The 22,239-nt window shown below is 37.8% G+C and overlaps 1 protein-coding gene and 1 long non-coding RNA gene across 2 annotated transcripts; both read left to right on the top strand.

Annotated features, from left to right (window-relative positions):
- Nucleotides 1-1,386: 1,386 nt before the first annotated feature.
- On the top strand, nucleotides 1,387-9,567 carry LSM8 (LSM8 homolog, U6 small nuclear RNA associated; the record flags this gene model as incomplete). Its single annotated transcript, XM_027538430.1, has 4 exons — nucleotides 1,387-1,555; nucleotides 2,737-2,777; nucleotides 5,937-6,064; nucleotides 8,653-9,567. Coding segments are annotated over 4 exons (429 nt in total), but the record flags the coding sequence as incomplete, so codon positions are not given.
- A 6,474-nt stretch (nucleotides 9,568-16,041) lies between these two features.
- Nucleotides 16,042-21,629, top strand: LOC113891290. Its single transcript, XR_003510714.1, has 2 exons — nucleotides 16,042-16,246; nucleotides 20,895-21,629. It is a non-coding gene; the product is annotated as an uncharacterized LOC113891290 (long non-coding RNA).
- Nucleotides 21,630-22,239: the final 610 nt, after the last annotated feature.

The raw sequence follows: 22,239 nt of genomic DNA, 5'->3' as shown, positions 1-22,239 counted from the left end.
TTACCATATGTAAAATAGACAGCCAACAGGGAATTTGCTTTATGTCTCAGGAAACTCAAATATGTGCTCTGTATCAACCTAGAGGGGTGGGATGGTGAGGGAGATGGGCGGGAGGAAAAAAAAGAAACAGCACCCCTAACTGACATCATAAGGCAATTTTGTACAAAGGAAAAATAACTCTGGTATTTTGTACATGGATTTTTTTTTTTCTAACTTCAAGTCCTTTGAATCTAAATACCACAGTAAAATAAATATGTTTTGTAGTAACACACATAAATATCCAAAATGATAAATGGGGTAGAATTTAAGGAAACTGCGGCCCAGATGAGCTGATGTCACTTGTGCAAGGATACACAATTTCATTAGCACAGCAGGACTAGAATCCAGTCTGCTGCTTATTTAGCAAGCTCTTCCAGAATCAGTCCTTTCCAGGAATAAGCAGCGGACCTGCCAGCCTTTTAAAAGTAACTGATTTTATAACCTGAGGGGAGGGAGACTTTGTGGTGGGGTAAAAGACTGTTTCCTAAGGGAGACTCACATTCTACCATTTGGATTCAGTCCCTGGTAGCTCAGACGGTCGAGTCTGCCTACAATGTGGGAAACCTGGTTTTCATCCCTGGGTCCGGAAGATCCTCTGGAGAAGGAAACGGCAACCCATTCCAGAACTCTTGCCTGGAAAATCCCATGGACGGAGGACCGTGGTAGGCTACAGTCCAGGGGGTCGCAAAGACTCGGACACGAACGAGCGACAAAATAAATGAGTGACAACGCCGCCTCGATGCAGCATTTTTTTTTTTTTTTAACAACAAAAACATTTGTATTGGGGCATAGCCCATTAACAATGATTAGCAATGTTTGACAGTTGCAGGTGAACACGAAGCAGCACTTTTAGAAGTAAATGCAAACTGCGAACATGCTTTTAACTATTGACCTCTCCAGATGTATGTACCATACAGTTACAACTTGTGGAACTTTGTCCGGGGTCGTTTAGCTTCTAAAAGGTTAATTTTCGGCCTCTGTAGCACAAAATTAGGGATTCCACATCCCAGCGTCTACACTTCATACCAGAACAGCACTCATCTCTCTACTTCACTTGTGACAACAACACCTTATTCGGTTTTCTCCTGCCGTCCCCATCTTCTCTCAACATTTCCCCCTAGTAACTTCTGCCATTAAAGCCTTCCATTCAGCTATGAAACGCGCTCGCCCACCTTCTCCCCATCTTCAGGGAGCTTCTTTCTTTCTTCCACTGCCCACTCTCTTTAGTTCTCTCCGGCTTCCAATACCACCCGCAAGAAACACTGCAGAAACATACTGCACACGCGCATTAAGGTCGTCGTCGCTTTGCATCTCGGGAATGCTTGGCCGGTTTCTATCAGTCTCTGATTCGTGGAGCCGCCCTGCGGTAGTTCTCGCGGTATTTGCTGCCGCCAGTCTGCTGGAGAGGTTGCTGTTTCCTGGCGGTCCTTTCTAGCTCATCTGGTCGCCGCGGCTGTTGTGTTTCCAGTTGCCAGGTCGCGTATCATGACGTCCGCCTTGGAGAACTACATCAACCGTATCCTTCAGCCGGCTGCCGCGGGCATTAGCAAAGGCCTTGGTGAGGCCCACGTCTGCCCGGAGTGGACCAGTGCTGGAAAAGCCAGGGTTCGGGATCGGCGGAAGGTTGGGGCACCGGGCCACTGACGGGCTTGGGGCCCGGGGTGGGGATACAGAGATTAAGGATCTGAGACCCATCAGGCTCACCCCCGGGACTGGAACTCGCAGCTCCTGCGGGCCCAAGGCGTCTTTTAATTTGAGAGAAAAACCGAGCAAAACCGACATGATTATTCCGAACTTTTCCGTGTCTCTAGAAATCAATTATTGATTCACCCTTTCCATTTCCCTCGGGCCTATACGTTCACGTTTGGGAATAAGATAAACAGTTTTACCAGCTGCGGCGGTGGACTCGTAAATCTATGTGTTTGTTTTATTCATAGGCTTTGCTCAGTCTTCGAGGATAGCAAAAACTTTACAGATAATGCAAAAATTGAATATCTGCCCCTTTACCAGTTGAAATCTCAACTTTATTGTTGATGGAATTAAACTAATGCTTGCTGTTGTAATAGTTCGCCTTATGGGGCAAATAACTTTAAAAAGCCCCTGTAATAGTACTGTATGCACCATTTTAAAGTCTCGGGACAGAAACATTACGTTGTGCTCTCATGTACAAATTTGGGACAAAAGTGGAATGCTAAAGCTTTTTCTTTTTAAATGATGCAAGCATTATTGGTACTTCTGACATTGATTATAGTTTCTTTTGAATTCCAGAAGGCAGGTCCTGGAAGACAGTGTCTTAACGTACATTAAATCATTTGACATGGAATAGTTTAGCACTGATCCAATTTTCGTTTCAGAGATGAAGAAACAGGATTAAGAAAAGGAAAAATATCTTGCGCAGTTTTCATATTTGCAATATTCCCCCATTAAAAATGAGTACCAAACATCCCAGCTGTTTTAAGATAGAATACACTGATCTCATAAAAAGGATGTTCTTTTTCTATTTTTCCTTTTTTTAGATTGTGTAGTTGTCACAGAGAATTAAGAACATACAGTTTTATGTTGTAAATGTGGCTGTGTTAAATAGTTGTATTTTAATTCTGTCACCTTTTTTCCTAGTAATTTAAACCATTTCCTTACCAGATTTTAAGTTTTCAGTTTGCATTCCCTCAGAAATGCTTTCCTTGATTCAGTTGTCAGGAACTGTTGCTGTCATTACTTCTGATGGGAGAATGATTGTGGTAAGTATTTGGCGTATTCATTCTCTGCTTTCTTTTAGGCTTTAATGCCTGCAATGCTCAGTTGTCCCAGACTTTTTTGTGACCTCATGAAGTGTAGCCCGCCAGGCTCCTCTGTCCATGAACTTTTCCAGGCAAGAATACTGGAGTGGGTTGCCACTCCAGTGGCAACAGTAGGTTGACAATCCTACTCCAGAGGATTGTCCCAACTCAGAGATCAAACCCGGATCTCCTGCGTCTCTTGCATTGGCAGGTGGATTCTTGACTGTGGTGCCAACTGGGAAGCCCACTCTTTTAGGCTTATTGGTTGTAAATTTTTATGTACAATAAAATTTGTACATAAATAAAAATAAAATAAAAATAAAAAATAAATAAAAATAAATAAAAAAATAAATAAAATAAAAATAAATAAATAAAATAAATAAAATAAAATAAAATAAATAAAATAAAAAAATAAAAAAAATTAAATTAAATAAAAAAAAATAAATAAAAATAAAAATAAAATCTGATCTTCAGTGCCTAGGCATCAGAGTACACCTGCATTGCAGTTTTCTTATGATTCAACTCTTTATCTCTTTGATAAATAGCTGCCAATCCGTTTTTGTTTTTTTTTCATTAATAAACATTGACTGTAAGTTACATACAAGGCTTCTTCTGGAAGCTGGGATGAATAACAGAATCTGCCCTCAGAGAACTTCTGGTCTAGTCTGCAGATATCTGTCTATATTTTGTATTTATCTTCCTTCATCTTTTATTTCCTTCCCCATTCAGTGCTCTGACATCTACTACATGAATCATACAATTTTTTTTTTTTAATTGTGTGTGTGTGCTTCATGGAAACTTTTTTTAAAGATTTAGGTACTACCTCTATAAAATGAACATTTAAGACATGTACAGTGTTAATCTTCAGATATTCTTAGGTTGTAGTATCTTGTGCTTCTGTAGAATAAATTATGATGAATATCTAAGTTTATTCATCTCATTTTTCCTTTTATCACTGTATCCCATTTTAATTCCAGGAAAGTCTTGGATTTTATTCCATGATTTTTGGCTGCTTAATTTCATTTATATTCATGATTGTTAACTTTCAAAAAAGTTTTAAGGCTGCTAAACTTTATTGTCTTATATAATTCATAGAATTTGTTCTTCTATCTTCCCACTCTGCAATTGCTGTTTTTGTTTTCTTTTTAATCCTTGGGATTTTTCTCAGTGGATCCTTAAGTGGCAATTACCAAGTGTCAGACTTTGCCATTTATTAAACATATGTCATGTACCACGCATGTCACATGTGTTATATCACTTAATACTAGTACAACTCTGTGAAGAAGAATTAGCCCTGCATTCTAAGCTAAGTACCTGGATCAGAAAAAGAGTCACTTTCCCAAAGTCATATGAATGTATGTGGCAGAACCAAACTGGGATTTAAACTGGATTTGACTCCAAAGCCTAAGGCTAGTGGTCTTGCTTCCATCTTAATCAATAGAGCTGTCATGGTTTTGTTTATTTTTTTAAGGTACCTCACATTGTATTTTGTCAAATTAAGAGAGTTTGAAATATGTTAATCTCATCTTTGAGAAGCCTATCGCTATTAAGAAATATTTGTAAATAGGTTTTTAGTTTGTGGAATACTCTAGTTAAAAATTTTTTTTTTACAGGATAGATGATAAATTGGAAACTTGTTTTAACTTTATAGAAAGAAAGCCATTTAAAAAGAACATTTTGAGAACTAAAGTTCAGCAGTTCTGTATTCCTTTGACACATAGTTCACTTAATAGAATTTGTTGAGTTGCTAAGTTATGTCCGACTCTTTTTGACCCCATGGACTGTAGCCCACCAGGCTCCTCTGTCCATGGGATTTCCCGGCAAGAATACTGGAGTGAGCTGCCATTTCCTTCTCCAGGGGATCTCCCCAACCCAGGAATTGAACCCACATATACTGCATTGGCAGGCAAATTCTTTGATGCTGAGCCACCGGGATAGCCCACTTGATAGAACGTGTGTGTCTACTCAGTTGTGTCCAATTCTTTGCAACCCCGTGAATTGTAGTCTACCAGACTCCTCTGTCCATTGAAACTTGATTAAATAGTTACTTGTAAGATGAAGCCAAGAAGCTATGTATGAGTGTGGTAATAACTATTTGCTAACTAGTTTAGTATAGTAAATACTCCACATTTTGCTTCTTTTCCAAATTTTAAGTTAACATTTTCTCTTTATCTTGGTCTAATTTTACATATTTTGAGTTTTAAAACATGAAACTGTAATAAGAGATTTAACCAACCAAAGCCATCAGTATAAGTTGATGTTCTTCAGAAACTGAAATAGCATGAGATACTATGTTGTAATATGCCCATGTCTTCCTTTATTAGGAGCCATGATTCTTCTGTAAAACTCTATTTCCTTCAAGTTGTAGAACTTTCCAGTTGTTGTGATCATATTTGTGTCTACTGTTATTGTGTTATTAGGGGGATTAAATAAGTAAATCCATATGCAGCCCATAGAACACTTTGGCAAGTACTGAGTTCTCATCTAGCCTTAGCTATTACTACTACCAGTTGAAGCTTGTGTATGTTTATGGGATTGATTTGAATCTCTGAAAAGTGGTAAATTATATTTGTTTGTTCATAGTAGTGTAATGTAGAAGTTCAGTGGTCTGGCTTTGAAGCTAGCCTTTCATGGTTTGGATTCTAGCTCTGCTAATACATATAATATCTACTACAAAGGGTAGAGATTGGTTGAGATAATGTGTGTAGCATGTTTACTGGCATGTAACATGTGTGATACTGTTACATTACTATAGCTGTTGTGTATAGGAGTATTTCCCTTAAGTTTTCCTTGTTTTAGTTTGTATCTTTAGAATATTCGCTTCTGGACAGCCTGAAGTTTTATACTACTTCCTTGGAAGTAAACTAGTACATGGGGTCCTTTGTAATTCTCAACAGCTCTGAGCACTAGCATAAGCTTGGTGCCCCCCTTCCCCTTAAAAAACCAAGAGGTAAGTTTTGTGCCAAGAGTACTCTTGGTCATAAAGAGATATTTTATAGTAAACTTGTATGTATATTTAAAATAGGTCCTCCTATTGGAATACCTGGCAGCTAAAATGGTGTGGTTGAATTTACACATTCAGATAATTTGTCTTTTTTCTCTTGAATATTTTCTTTACAGGGAACACTGAAAGGTTTTGACCAGACCATTAATTTGATACTGGATGAAAGCCATGAACGAGTGTTCAGCTCTTCACAGGGAGTAGAACAAGTGGTACTAGGGTTATACATCGTAAGAGGCGACAATGTGTAAGTAAAATGTCTTTTTTAAGGCAAGTAGCTCAGACTGTAAAAGCATCTACCTGCAATGCAGGAAACCTGGGTTCAATCCCAGAGTCAGGAAGATCCCCTGGAGAAGGAAATGGGAACCCACTCCAGTATTCTTGCCTGGAGAATTCCATGGATAGAGGAGCCTGGTGGGCTACAGCCCATGGGGTCACAAAGAACTGGACACTACTGAGAGACTAACACACAGCAATATACAATAGATGCACTGCTTTGCTGTATGGAGAAGAGGTTTCTATCTACTGAGATTTGTCCATATTTCTCATAGTTAAATAGCCTGAATAGGGTCCAGAAAGAGCCCTGTCTTAACACTGGATACTTCACTGGAGGAGGTTCTTAAAATGTTTTTCCAAAATATCCCTAATTTCAGAGGAACATAAATACACCTCCGGGCTAGAGTTTGAAAATGTCTTTGAAATCTCTTGTGTGAACAGTTTTAAATAATGCTTTATAACATAGCTGAATTTATCCATTTTTTCTTTTAATTGTTAGTGTAATTGGCACACTTAAGCTGTCCCATGTTTATGTCGTGGCCTCTGTTAACTTGTGACACTGATAATGGCAGTTTGAGAAGATAGATATATTGTAGTGGTGACAGTATAAGAAAAGTGCAACAGTGTAGAGCAATACTGTCCAGTACAGTTTTAGGGGATGATGGATTGTTACATATCTGTTGTATATCTGCATTGTCCACTGTAGTAGGTACTAACCAAGTGTGTGGCCACTGGGTACTTGAAAAGTAGCTGGTGTGACTGAAGAAATGAATTTTAGGTTTTACTTAATTGTACTTAATTTTAATAGTCACATGTGGCTAGAAGCTGCTGTATTTGTACAGTTATAGAGAGTGGAAGATTGTTGAATCACTTTACTAGTGAGTACTGTTTAAAATTAAAACGGCTGGAAGGCAGCGAAAGATATATTAGCATCTCAGATTACTTTGTTGGACAAGTAGAATATGGAAGAAAATCACCTTTAGATGGATAAATTATTTGATCTTTAATCAAAACCAGAGGTTTATAAAATAATCCAATAGAGATAATATTTAGGTGAAGTGAGCTGTAAAGAATGGCAGGTAGAGCCCAGGTCTCCTGACCAGAACACACTGATTGTATTGGGACTCTGCATAATAATTGAGTTTAAGATGATTTCTCTTATTTTAATTTTAAAAAATTTTCTTTTTGAAGTTCATTTTTAAAAAATTTAAAACATTGTTGTAGACCCAGTGATACGCTAGACCCATCTTATACTGCTCACCAAAGTAGATTTTTATATTTTGGAAAATTTTGCAAGCTGATTGATTGACATCTTGTTGGTAGCTTAAAATTGGTTGTAGTAGGATTATTTTGCACTATGGCTATCAGTCAACACTGCGAATCAGCCTACCCCTTTTCCTTGGAGAACTGGTTTTAAAACATTTTTCAGCACTGTACTCTCCATAAGGATTTTAAATGACACTAGATTTTTAAAGATGGAACTGAGGTCTTGATTTGTTTCATATTGAGGAAACTGAACATATTCTTCTACAGTTTGGTATTTCTCATTTATTAAAGAACTGAAGACTTTATATAGTTTCAAGCAAAATCAGGCAAATTCTGTGTAACATATTTATCTGTAGAACTTACTTTCAGGAAAGCCAGACAAATTTGAACAACCAGTCTCTTATGGAATAATGTTTCAAACATGTCCCCTGGTCTGAATGTAACAATACCTATATCCAGCTAGAGATACTGGTTACCTAGCATGGCATTATGAAATTAATGTTATATGTATTACGTTAGTGTTGAATCAAGGAAAAAATTTGCTGACTTTTAACCCTAGTCAGTCACAAGTCATTCATATCAAAAATCATTTGTTAGATACCTAAATATCTGTTTTGTCATCTTTGTGTGCAAGAATTGCACTTCTTTTTATTGTTGGGTTTACACTGAGTAGATTGAGAACCATGAAAGGGAAACTAATAGATATTATATTGATGGATTTAGTTCATTGAAGTTACTCAAATAATAGACACTTTTATTTGCTTATTTAGTAGTGATTTAGATTTTTGATCCTCCCCCAACCCCACCGCACCTCGCCCATTCCCAGAATAGTCCTTCAGTTCAGTTCAGTCACTCAGTCGTGTCTGACTCTTTGCGACTGCGTGAACTGCAGCATGCCAGGCTTCCCTGTCCATCACCAACTCCTGGAACTTGCTCAAACTCATGTCCATCGAGTCGTTGATGCCATCTAGCCATCTCATCCTCTGTTATCCCCTTCTCCAATAGTCCCTGGATTCAGTGAAAATCAGGATTGAAACTCTGGGGTTTTATACCATTATCTATCCCATATGTGGTTTTTTTTTTTTCCTTTAAAGACTTGTGACTTTCCTTTAAAGACCAGTCACACTATGCAGTTCATCCTTTAATCTTCATTCCTGTAACAGTGTTGCCTTCAATTTGAGTTTTGTGACTTAAATATGAAAATGTTTTTTCACTGAACTAGTAGTTCTCTTTATTATCTCCTCTCAGTTTGTCAGAAATGAGATTGTTCTGATTTTTTTTTTTCCTTAACAGTGCAGTCATTGGAGAAATTGATGAAGAGACAGATTCTGCACTTGATTTGGGGAATATTCGAGCAGAACCTTTGAACTCTGTAGCACACTGAGGAAAAACTACATATTTCAGACAGCTGTAAATCTTTGTACAGAAACTGATTATTCTGAGATTGATGGTCAGAATTTTTAGGAATGTGTAATTGTGGATTTTGACTCCATGTTGATTCATTGTAATATGATATGTAAATTAAAATATTTCTACATTTTCTTGAAAAAAACTTTTTTTTGGCCTAAATAATACACTTGGTAGCTTGGTTTTTATTTTTTTATTAAATATTAATAGTAAAGAAATCTAATGATTATTTTGAGAACTTTTAGAAAAGATATTCTACTATTTTAATATTTATGGAAAATTAGTTGAAAAGAGAAATTCATGTACTATATAAATTAAACATACAAATCAATAGTGAAGGGTACATATTTTTTTCCCTGGTTTTTTAAGTCATGGAAAGGTAAATCTTGTCTTGTGCAGCTATCTGAACCATCCCTGTTTATCACACTGCCCTGCTGGTTGCTCTGTAGCACTTTAGAAATGTGGATAAAAGTGTATTTGATTGAGAAAAGGAAAAATGCTAACACAGTTGTGTATATTACCTGACAAAAATTTATTCCATATAGTCTTAAAAACCATCTTACCTTTTGAGAATTGGGGAATTTCTAGTATTAAAGGAAATTTTTTGTTATTTATAAATGTGAGTAAATACATTTTGAGGCAGTGCTTGCTATTATTATCAACAGCTTTTCATGACTCCCTAGTTCCGTAAACCTATTTAAAAAAGATGTAAACATGTTTTCTCCAAGCTTGTCAGGCCTATTCTTTGGTTGATTCTTGGAGTGAGTCAATTAAATTGATAAATGTTCCTTCTTTGCTCAACTGGTTGTGTATACTTTTTAAAGGATCCCTAGAAACAGAGCTATAAGTGGTGTTTAGATACCTAAGCTAGTCTGCAAAAATTCTCAAGACATATGTAGGCCAAAGTGCATAACTTTGTGGTAAGAATAGAAAAGTATTTATTTTTTTGTAATTCAAAATTTCAGTAGTTTCTTTTTAATGAAAGTATTTAAAATAGAAGTTGCCAAGCCTTTTTTGTTAAGATGCAGGTAATATTTTAAGCTTTGAGGGCCATATGGTCTCTGTCACAGTTACTTAAGTTTGTTGTTACAGCATGAAGATAGCCAAAGATAATACATAATAGATGATAGTTGTAGCTGTGTTCCAATGTTTCAACAGAACTTTATTTACGATAACAGGTGGCAAGCTGGATTTGGCCTGTAGGCCACAGTTATTGACCCTTGGCTCAAAATGAAAAATACAGGCTCAATAGGAAGAGATGGTGACTGATTTGTATAAATTCTGGAAAGGGTTTCTGGAATGGATCCTTTCAGAGTTCAGAGGTGGATTTTATTGTATTTATTTTGTAATATTGAAATCCCTACTTAATAAATATGGTAGTTCTTTTGGTTCACAAATAAAACATTTTCCAGAGGAAAATATCTTCACATTTTCACAAAACCAAGACCTGTAAGGAGAGAACTGTTAGATAGTTTTCTCCCTTGGTCATGAAGCACCAATACCCAGAATAACTTGGTTGATGTTCTGATGTTCAGGGCTGTCTCTGGGAGGATTAGAGGAAGGTTAGGTAGTATTGGCTATCCATAGATATTTGGCTTTTGTAGTATAAGGTTTTATAATCAATTTAGTTATAAAATGAAAACAATGCAAAGTGGGTAAAGCAAATAGGCCACTTTAATTAGGGATTGTAAACCAGATGTTCTGTTTAAATATATAATGTATTTTAAATTGGTCAACTAATTCCAAAAGGAAGGAATACAGCTCATTCAATTGCTAAGTAAAATGTATTCTAAGTATAAATAAGTCCAGAATCTGATGCTTTCTCCACAAACTTGACCTAACACAAATAACACACATAATCCCTTTCCCTCATAGTAACAATTTTCCTCTATATGATGTGTCCTGGGGGTAGCAGGGGATAAGATGGTTAGATAGCATTACCGACTCAACATGAATTTGAGCAAACTCTGGGAGATAGTGAAGGACAGAGGAGTCTGGTGTGCTGCAGTCTATGGGGTCACAAAGAGTCGGACACAGTGACTGAACAACAACCTTTTGAAATCTAAAATGCCTCATAAAGATGTATTTTCCTAATTGATGCCAGAATAATCATTCCCAAAATATAAATTGAATGTCTTTATTACTGCTTGGTAGGGGAGGTGAATGAAAACACAAAAGTGAAGTGAAGTCGCTCAGTCGTGTCCGACTCTTTGCGACCCCATGGACTATAGCCTATCAGGCTCGGAGCTCCGTCCATGGGATTTTCCAGGCAAGAGTGCTAGAGTGGATTGCCATTTCCTTCTCCAGGGGATCTTTCCAACCCAGGAATCGAACCTGGGTCTCCCACATTGCGGGCAGACGCTTTACTGTCTGAGCCACCAGGGAAGCCCAAAACACAAAAACACAAAAGGGTACACGTAATTCTTCATTCCTGGGTGCACATGGTGGGCCTTTTATGCTCAACAAATTCAAGTTGGATTTCATATTGCATGAACATTGTAAGGGAGCCACAATTATGAGTGCCAACTTGATTAATATGTGGTGTCAAGTCTTATATTCATAAATAGGACTTCATAATTTCTTTATAAAAAGGCTGAAATCAATTTAACTTGCAATTGTCTCTGTGCTTTGACTCAGACTAAGTTGAACTTAATAATGAAACAAGGAAATTCCGGGCAAGATATTTTCACTGAAGTTTTTTGTAAAGGACAATTAACTGCAAAAAGAACTTGTTTTTTAACTGAAAAGATACCAACAGTTTAAAGGTAATCTTATTAATACTTGCTTTACTTAAACATGTATTTAGCACCTTTATAAAATTCTGGATTTTTAATGTGAAGTAGAAGTATGACAAAAACAGCTTATAAGTAGTATTCATTACACAAATGTAGGCTGTCTTTGTCAACATTTTTCTCGGATGTGTAACATGAAGGTTTACCATGTAGATGAGAGTATAGTGTCCCTTTATAATGTGAATGTACTTGTAGTCACAGTTAAGCAATCTGTAACTGGCAATATAGTGTATTCTGGGCCTTCACTTTTGAAATTAGTAGGGAGCATTTACTGAGTGCATAGCATGGACTAGGCATGATACCAAGTGTTTACATTACAGATCATTTTACATGTAGGGAAACAGACTCAACAGGGTTAAGTGTGTGAGGTCATACTTGTAATAGGCTTTTAATTGAAGCAGGTTTTTTGTATTCCTTATATACCCTCTCAGCAGCAAGTATAATCTCCAGGTCTCTGCTGTCTAGTATCTCTCAGAAGCCTGGAGGAAACAGAAATATTTCCTGGAGGAAATAGAACTAAGGCAGTTCCCAAGGCTGCGTGTGCACCATTTTCATTTGGTTACATGGGATGCTTTAAGTACTCTTGGGCCCTACTCTTGCTGATTGTGGCTCAGTAGATCTGATATGGGGCAAAAAGGAATACTAAAAAGCTAAATCATGAAATTGTGGTGGAATTAAAAGACCTAGCACTTGTCATATGCCAGATGAATCCCCAGTTATACCTCAGAACCCTTACCTTGAAGACAGTGATAATACCTATCTTCCAGGATTGTGACAAGTGAAATTAGACTGCATTTAAAACACTTGGTATGATGTGCTAGCTATAACAGTACACTATTCTAGGTATCCAAAGACCAATGTGGAAAAGTTATAAACATGGGTCATATCACCTTAGTTTTTCAGAGTCCCACTGGCTATCATATCTCTATAAGAGATATCTCAGTATATAAATTAGGATTTCAGGTTTAATAATAATAATGTATAATAAATTTACATTATTTTAACACATATACAGGAAGATTGATTTGTTTTATGAGGAGCCCTATGCCAAAGAAAACCTTTTCCATTTAATTGCATTTTTTGTTTGTTTTTCAAGCCATTTAAAAAGCTATCCATTGATCTTTTATAATAGAATGTTGTTGCGTGACTTAACAGCCTTGAAAATTTAACAGAGGTTAAAGTAAGACAATATAGACATTACTCCCAAAGTAGAAGCATACGAAAATACAGAACACAATATTAAATGTATATTTAGGTAAGAAAAAGACTTTTTAAATACTCCAATATTAGAGCAATATCAGTACACCTAAAAGGCACAAGAATTATTTGTTAAGTTAGCGAATGAAAACTATGTTTTTCTTAGGAAAGGATTTTTGAAAAACCACAGAAATTATGAGTACCTTGTTGACTAAAACTACATCTATTCCATGCTTCTATTTTTGACATCTAATAAAATGCCTCATTTATGTAAGGGCATTTTATAAATTTATAAATTTTTAACTACTAATTTAACCTAATAGTGGCCTCAGGTCATGCATTACACAAGTTACCACCTTTAAGGGGAACCGTTTTCATTGCAGCATTTTTGCTTTTGTGACATATTTTTCTACTTCTATCAAAACTCTGAATTAGGTCCAGAGATGGGCTATTTGTAAACTATTATACAAACATAACTCCTCTGCTTGATGGCAGTTAAGTATCTTGTTCTAACAAAATCAGTAAACATTGTGGACTGGATCAGACACGACTGAGTGACTAAACCACCACCATGGACTGGATGGTGTGTCCCTCCAAAATTCATGTGTTGAAACCCTAATTTCAATGTGATGGTATTTGGAGGTGGGAACTTTGGGAAGTAATTAAATCATAGGAGCCCTCATGAATGGGTTTAGTGCTCTTATATGAAAAGGCCAGAGATAGCTTCCTCTTTCAGCCACATACGGACACAGCAAGTAAACCAGAAAGGGCTCTCACCAAGAACCCGCTCATGCAGATGCTCTGATCTTAGACTTCCAGTCTCTGGAATTGTTCTAACAAATGTTTATTGTTTGAGCTACCTAGTCTATAGTAATTTGTTACAGCAGTCTAAACTGATTAAGTAAATCATGATGATTAGCCAACAAACAGAAGAAAAGTATTTTCTTCTAAGAGGAGCAAAACATTCTCTTCAAATTATGAAATAAAGATCGATAATAGATTAATATAACCACATATAAAATAACTTGTGATTCTCAAAAAAGAATTGCTTTAATAACATCTATACTGATTTTCAAAAGTAAATTAAAATGTAATATTAGTATACACCATCTAAACCTGACATTTCTTTTGCAGTTCATATAATTTTGTTTAAAGTCCCAGTTTAAAGAGACAGGTGTTTTTTTTTTACAAATGACTCTGTAGATTTTTATAAATGATTATCATATAATAATCATTTATTAGAAATAATGTTATAAAAATAATGAACTCATTATATAATAAATCCAAATTGTAATTATAGAGAAACAAATGACATACTTCTAGTTTGTACAAAGGTACCATATGGGTTTAATGAACTTAGTGAACTTTTGAAACTAAATATAAATCTCTCTTCAGACATTATTTCAGAATTTCAGTTACCTTCTTAAAGAATCACAAATTGTAGAATTTCAAGAAAGAAATGCTAATGACAAAATTTATATATTGATCTTTAAACAGCTCTTTTGTTATCAAAACTTTCATAAGCCCACTCTCTGTATCTTTGGCAGGACCACCAACAGAAAATCCACTATGAAAAGTCTTAACTTGATAGGTACATTTGAGATCAAGGATATTTGGATGTCTTTTATTATTTTTCCTAAGAAATTACATGGGGGTTGTTATATAGAAAAAATTATAAATAACATTGCTATTTTAATACTGATATAGGTACCAACCATGTTACATAATACTCATGTGTCTGATAATAGAAGAGACAGCAGCTCATAACCTATTGATAAAAATTATATAAAATTAGCATACAATTATTCATATCCTTCAAATTTCTGAGCTCTATTAGCTTTATCTTAACATTTAAGGGAAAAATTGTTCTCAAGTCATCCTGAATTGAAGGGGACACAGCTCATTAAATTAACCAGAGATAGCATGATATGAGAAGTGTCCTGAAGCTTATCAGTTCCTGTCCCAGTTCTAACACAAAGCTTTTTTCCTTGGTCAAGTAATGAAAATGAGAGAGATGATGTTGGCCTGGACTACAGTGATGGCCATGGTCAAATTCTGTATGTATTTGGAAGCACTTCATACAGTTTTTGCTAACTGATCATATGTGGCCTTTGAAAAAGAAGGAAGTCAAGGATGACAGTAAAACTTTTGACCTGAGCAACATGAAGAATGGAATTACCTGCCCTTAAGTAAGAAAGACAGTGACAGATTGGAATGTCAGGAGAGCACTTGAAAAATGTTAAGTTTGAGATGCCTATAGAAGCTATAGACAACTGGATATATCAGTCTGGAGTTTAGCAGAGGGAACCAGACTAGAACTCCCAAATTTGGCGTTGACTGTCTAGATATGTTAAAGTTTTGGAACTGAATGAGATCAACCCAGAAGGGGATATAGATGGTGGAAGAAATCAAATGGATTCTGGACATATTGTGTAGTTAGACTTGACAGAATTTGCTGTTAGTTAAATGTAGGTGTAAAAGGTAAGATTCAAGAATGGCTCCAAGGGTTTGGAGGGAAAAAAATGAAGCTATGGATTGACTGATCCTGAGACTCTCCATTATTGGAGATAAAGAGGAATCAGGGAACTAAACAGTAGGACTGGTTAGAAAGGAAGGAATGAAACCAGAAATGGAAAATGTCTTGGAAACCAAGTGAAGTGTGTTTTGAAGAATAAGCAATGAATTGACTTGGATTTACATGAAAAGTGAGAAATGACCCTTGGGTTTCATGTGATGGAGATCACAGTCAATCATATTTAAAGTAGTGCAGATTGAGCAAAATTGGAAAACAGGGTAACTATGGCAGTTGCTTTCAAGTGAGAACAGAGGAAGAAAAATGACAGAGATTACAAGATTATAGATGATTCTAAGGCTTTTGCTGTAAATGAGAGAAATGAGGCAATGATTGCAGGGGGAGATGTGGTCAGTTTTTTGTTTTTAGGATGGATACTAGCACGTATTTATGTCAATAATGTCATCAGAGAGAGAAACTAAAGACATGAGAAAGCAGGGGAAAGGTTGATGAAGCAATACAGAAGATGGGGTTCTAGAAAATAGGAGAAGTGCTGGCCTTTGCTAGAAACATGGACATATTAGCATATGAATAGAAGAGAAGGTAAAATATTTTTTTGGCAAGGTGTAGATAAGTAGATGGGCTTCCCAGGTGACTCAGTGGGATAAGAATCTGCCTGCCAATGCAGGAACCCTAGGAGACACGGGTTTGATCCCTGAGTCAGGAAGATCCCCTAGAGTAGGAAATGGCAATCCACTCCAGTATTCTTGCCAGGATAATTCCATGGACAAAAGAGCCTGGCGGACCACAGTTCACAGCATCACAAAGAGTCAGACAGGACTGAGCAACACAGCACAGTGGAGAGATGTCCTGGTAGCCGATAGAATTGCTTTTCTGATTCTTTTCTCAGTGAATCAAAAGCCAGGTCATCAATCAAGAAGTTTGAAGACAGAGAAGATATGAAATATTCAAGGAAAGTGTAAGTATGAATGGATGAGGGAAATACCTAAGAATTGCTGGGAAGTATAATCCATTTTGGAGAAGTCAATGGCAACCCACTCCAGTACTGTTGCCTGGAAAATCCCATGGACAGAGGAGCCTGGTAGGCTGCAGTCCATGGGGTCTCTAGGAGTTGGAAACGACTGAGCGACTTCACTTTCACCTTCCACTTTCATGCATTGGAGAAGGAAATGGCAACCCACTCCAGTGTTCTTGCCTGGAGAATCCCATGGATGGAGAAGCCTGGTAGGCTGCAGTCCATGGGGTCGCACAGAGTTGGACATGACTGAAGCGACTTAGCAGCAGCAGCAGCAGCAGCATAATCCATTTCAAGTGAAATTCATTTCAGGGTTTTCATGAACTGAAAATGAGAAAAGACATCACAACTGTGTATTTTCCTTTAGTCATATCCAGTGACTCAGGGCTAGACAAATTTAGATAAGAATTTTACTATTTATTTATGCATGTATTTATGTATTTATTTGACATTAAATTTATGTATTTATGTATTTATTTATTGTTGCAGCATGTGGGATCTTTAGTTGCAGCAGGCAGGATTTAATTACATGACCAGGTGTCCAGCCTCAGCTCCTTTCATTGGGAATGCAGAGTCTTAGCCACTGGACCACCAAGGAAGTCCCTAGATGGGAGTTTTAAATGTAACTAGGTCTATGATTCGGAGAAGGCAATGGCACCCCACTCCAGTACTCTTGCCTGGAAAATCCCATGGACAGAGGAGCCTGGTAGGCTGCAGTCCATGGGGTCTCTAGGAGTTGGAAACGACTGAGCGACTTCACTTTCACTTTTATGCATTGGAGAAGGAAATGGCAACTCACTCCAGTCTTGCCTGGAGAATCCCAGGGACGGGGGAGCCTGGTGGGCTGCCGTCTATGGGGTCGAACAGAGTCGGACACGACTGAAGCGACTTAGCAGCAGCAGCAGGTCTATGATTTAGGCAGACAAGTAAGAAAAGGAATAGGGGCAAACTTATTGTAGGTGTATGCATGGGAGTGATAATCATTAACTGTGGAATTTAATCTAGTTATGCAGGGAAGTGAGAACACATAGTGGGGTGGTCAAGGTCACTGAAAGGTGGCAGAATTAATGGGACTGTGGGTGTAAAGAATTAGAAGGATTTTTGGAGTTTTGTGATGAGTGAGTTGAAATGAGAGGTGGTGTTCAAACGTATGTTTGAAATTGATATTAGGAAGGGATTTCAGTTATTATTAAAGGCTAGTTGTATCATGTGAATCATGTTAGAGAGGCAGGGTGTAGGCTGGAGGCAAGGTCTCTGGAGGAGGTTCATCTCCACCAGTTAGAAAGTAAATCTTGGTTTGTAAGAGTTCAAGCCATTAGGTCTATCTTTCAAGGAAAAGGATTATTTGTAAGGAAGTTGGTAGATTTCTACCCAAAGGCTCTCGATCTAATAAGAAGACTGAGAGTGTTTCAGTTAATCTAAGATCTTGGGGGAAGAATCTGGATTTGGGGAACACTGGGTGCCAAGGCCCTGCGTGTTGCTAGGCAACTGAGAAAAGCTGCCCAGTCTAGTTCTGGTCTTTGGTGCACTTCCTGCCTGGGACACACTTCAGAGCTCTGGTCGCTTTGACTCCAGCGTTGTGGGGGAGGATCTGGCCAGAGGGGTCTGCAAGCCAGAGGCTCAGGGCCGAGAGGTAGGTGGGGCAGTTAGGAGTTCCAGGACTTCCTGGTCCCACTGAAGGGCTGCCTCCTGCACCGCCATGAAGAAGCTTTTTACCTTACCAAGAAGTAAGGATGAGCCCCGCTGTTCCTGCTCACCCCTGCTTGTAGGCAGATGGGCCAGTATTGGTCTCCTTGCCCAATCAGGCTACACCCTTCGAGATAAGAATTTAAAGAAACTTCGCAGAGCTGCCTCAGTTGGGGATTTAGAGAAGATGAAGGAGTGTCTTCAGCTCAAGAAGCATGATGTGAACATGCGGGACAGAGAACTCAGGTGATCAGAGTGACTGAAGGGCAGCACGGTGGGGAAGCTGGGGCCACTGGGTCCTCGAACCAGAATCATGACTTGTCTGGGCCCCTCAGTGCTTGTCACTCCATGTTTCCCACAGCAGAGAGGTCTGGTAACCATTGGCAAAGGGTCACACCCCCAACTTTCAGCTTCTTCCCTTTAGAAAGGCTCTTCTGGATATCTGAGGGCATTTGCCTTAATCTCCACTGCTTACTCCACCCTCTCCCTGACCTACAGTTTGTCCCTGTGGCACATCTTGTCCCTAGCCACTAAGATTTTCCATGTTCCTAACGTACTAATAGAAAAAGAGTAGAGGCAATGTTTCAGAAGAGTAGTTGTTAAGATTTTAAGACTCTGAAAGAACAAAACTTTTTAATGTAGATATCCTATGAAAAAACTTTTTTTTTGAGTTATAGAGGATCTTCAAAAAGCTCATCAGCAACCACTTACTGCAAAAAACAAAACTAATTTTATAAAGAAATGAAGAAGTTATGTATTTGACATTAATAACAGAAAATGTGTTCTATATGTGCCACCCTTAAATCTCGTGGGGAGTTTTCAGGTCATTGAGTGTGTAAAATGTCATGTTTCATCACTATGGTTAGAGGATTTGTGTTAACTTATGGATACGTTTACCTCCTCTTTTAATAAAATCAGAGTTATCTAATTTATCTGACTTTTATCCTGTACCACTGCTTTGAATTTCTTTACAAGGTCATGAATAACCTCAGCATGACTTTATTCAGTGGTCAGTTCTCAGTCTTACCTGGTAGGCATCTCAGCCAAGTCTCTTACTTCCTTATCAATAGTATTTGAAATACTGTATTGTCTTGCAGGACAACTGGTTCGCCTGGCGTTTGTCCTACTTTTGTGTTCAGTTCTTTTTAGACTCTTTTGCTGGTTTTGTTCATCTTCCTGACTGGTAAATACTTTCCTTTTACTTTGGGTTTAATAAATAAAGCTGTAACCGCTTTTTTTTTTTTCCTCCTGCTGCTGGTTTTCATATTTTCCTGGGCTTACTTTTCCAGTTCTGTGCAGACCTTAATATAAAACTCACTATATACTCTGGCTTTCACCAAATTTCATGTGATATCAGATTTTTCATTATTTTCCTACTTCGACTATAGTTCTATAGCATATTATGTAGTAGATTGTAGAGCTTCCCTGGTGGCTCAGTGGTAAAGAATCCGCCTACCAATGCAGGAGACTCACATTTGATTCTGGGTCAGGATCCCTAGAGACATACTTCAGTACTTCAGTATTCTTGCTTGGGAAATTCCATGGACAGAGGAGCCTGGTGGAATATAGTCCATGGGGTTGCAAAAAGAGTTGGACACAATTTAGCAACTAAACAAGCAATAGTAGATTGTAATATTGTTCAGCAAATATCCACTCTTTCTCCCTGACCCTATTTCCTTTCAAACTGACTTGGTTTGACCATGTGACTTCCATGGATGGGAATGACAGGTTGCCTTTTTCTTGCAGAAGCCCATCACCCTCTTTCACTCTTATCATCCTCCATCAGAACATCATGATTAGATAGCAGTTACCTCTTCAGCCTGGGTCCCAGCATGAGACACAGTGCAGATCTGCACTAAAGCCTAGCTGATGCCGGGAACCCAGGTAGGCCCAGTAGGGCCACAGCCAACATTCAGAAGTGAGAAATAACTGTTCATTTTTCAGGCCACTGGGACTTTGGGATTGTTTATTATCCCAGAAAAAAGTTGACTAATAAACCATAGGGAGAGGGTCATAACATGTAGCTCCTGGCGTTTCATTCACACAGGCCCCAGGACATGTACTCTGTGTCCTATTCCTGGATTCCACATCCCATCTCCCCCAATTGTCCCATAGAAGCTCAGTCTTGCATCCCCTCATTGATCTCTTTTATTACACAGGATTATTTTTTTCTTGCCAGTGAAACTTGGAAAAGACTTGTTACTTCCACAGTGTATATCCCTAGGAAAGACTGAAGGCACAAGGAGAAGCGAGTGGCAGAGGATGAGATGGTTGGATGGCATCATCAACTTAATGGGCATGAATTTGAGCAAACTCTGGGAGATAGTGGAGGACAGAGGAGCCTGGTGTGCGGCAGTCCATGGGGTCGCACAGAGTCGGACACGACTTAGTGACTGAACTACAATAGCAATGTGCTTATCCAACTAGGTGTGTGTTGCATGCTAAGTTGCTTCAGTCGTGTTTGACTCTGTGTAACCCTTGGACTGCAGCCTGCCAGGCTCCTCTGTCCATGGGATTCTCCAGGCTAGAGTACTGGAGTGGGTTGTCATGCCCTCCTCTTTCAAGGGATCATGTCAACCCAGGGATCAAACCTGTGTCTTTTACGTCTCCTGCATTGGGGGCGGGTTCTTTACCCCTAGTGGTCTAGGCCTTTCTCCACAAGCAATTATTTTACCAGTTACAAGGAATTTCCACTATGTGTAACGTCAGATGAATGCTTTTATCTTGCAATCTTTTCTGAGATACAGGTGAATCTTACTCAGGTTTAGGTAATTACCATCTCGCTTTAAAATAAATACCGGATATTTCTTTTCTAAGGAGTTGTATTAATTTCTTATTGTTGCAGCAAATTACCACAAACACAGTGGCTTAAAACACCACAGATTTTTTTTTTTTTGTCCTACAGTTCTGGAGGTCCGAAGTCCAGATGGATTTCACGAGGCTAAAAGCAAGGTAACAGAATGTACTCCTTCCTGGAGGTTTGAGCGGAGAATCTGTTCCCTTGTCTTTCTACCTTTCAGGTGCTGCCCACGTTTCTTGGTTCCTGACTGCCAGAAATCGAATTAATCTGTCCTCTGCTTATATCTCACATCTGACTCTCCTGCCTCCCTGTATGAACCTGTGTATTTGCTTTGGGTCCAATCTTGTGGAGAACTACTTTTTGATGATAGCCATTCTAACAGTTGTGAAGTGATATCTCATTTTGATCTGCATTTTCCTGATTCTTAATGATATAAGGCCTCTCCTCATGTACCTGATGGCCATTGACATGTTCTTTGAAAAACTGTCTATTCAGTTCCTGTGCCCATTTTTTACTCAGGTTGTTAGGTTTTTTACTGTTGAGTTGGATAAGTTCTTCATCTGTTAACTCATCAGATATATGATTTATAAATATATTGTCCCATTCATTTTGTCGATCATTTCTTTTGCTGTGCAGAAGATTTTTCATTTGATGCATTCCCACTTGTTTATTGATTTGCATGAATATCTGAAATATGAAGACCACTGACTGATTATTTGTCACTGTATTGCACATATGCAGAGTATGCAGATACTTTTAATTTGTTTCAATGGATCTTATGTCAGTGATTCTTTGTAGTAATTGACTCTACCTCTAATAATATATTAATCCTTCACTGAACTATTGTTATTTGAATATTTTCTCTTATGATCATTGATATTTCCCCTGTATGCAAAGTTTTTACTTATAAAGTAATTCTAGTGTTTTAAAATCTAGACAATTTTACTCATAGCGGGGCTCATGTACATTTCTATTTTATTTATTACTACTTCAAAGATTAATAATTATGAACTTATTGCTTAGTCCCCATGACTGGGAAACATTTCCTTTATATAACCATTCTATTTATTTTTGTTTGTTTCTGATTCATAAATAATTATAAGGGAATAGGAATTTGGAAGGATTTTTTTCCTGGATAAAAATTTTAGGTGGTTTTAGGATATTTTATTTTGTACTTACTTCATTTTTAAGACACAGAAACTCTGTCTTTTGTTTATAATAAGATATATAATTTTAAAGGAAATCAACCCTGAATATTCATTGAAAGGACTGATGCTAAAGCTAAAGTTCCAACACTTTGGCCAGGTGATGCAAAGAGCCAACTCACTGGAAAAGACCTTGATGCTGGGAAAGACTGAAAGCAAAAGGAGAAGGCGGCAGGAGAGGATGAGATGGTTAAATAGCATAATCAACACGATGGACATGAATCTGAGCAAACACCAGGAGATAG

Source organism: Bos indicus x Bos taurus, chromosome 4, assembly GCF_003369695.1.
Source record: "Bos indicus x Bos taurus breed Angus x Brahman F1 hybrid chromosome 4, Bos_hybrid_MaternalHap_v2.0, whole genome shotgun sequence".
NCBI classification, from domain to species: Eukaryota; Metazoa; Chordata; class Mammalia; order Artiodactyla; family Bovidae; genus Bos; species Bos indicus x Bos taurus.
This window is presented reverse-complemented; position numbering and strand designations above follow the sequence as displayed.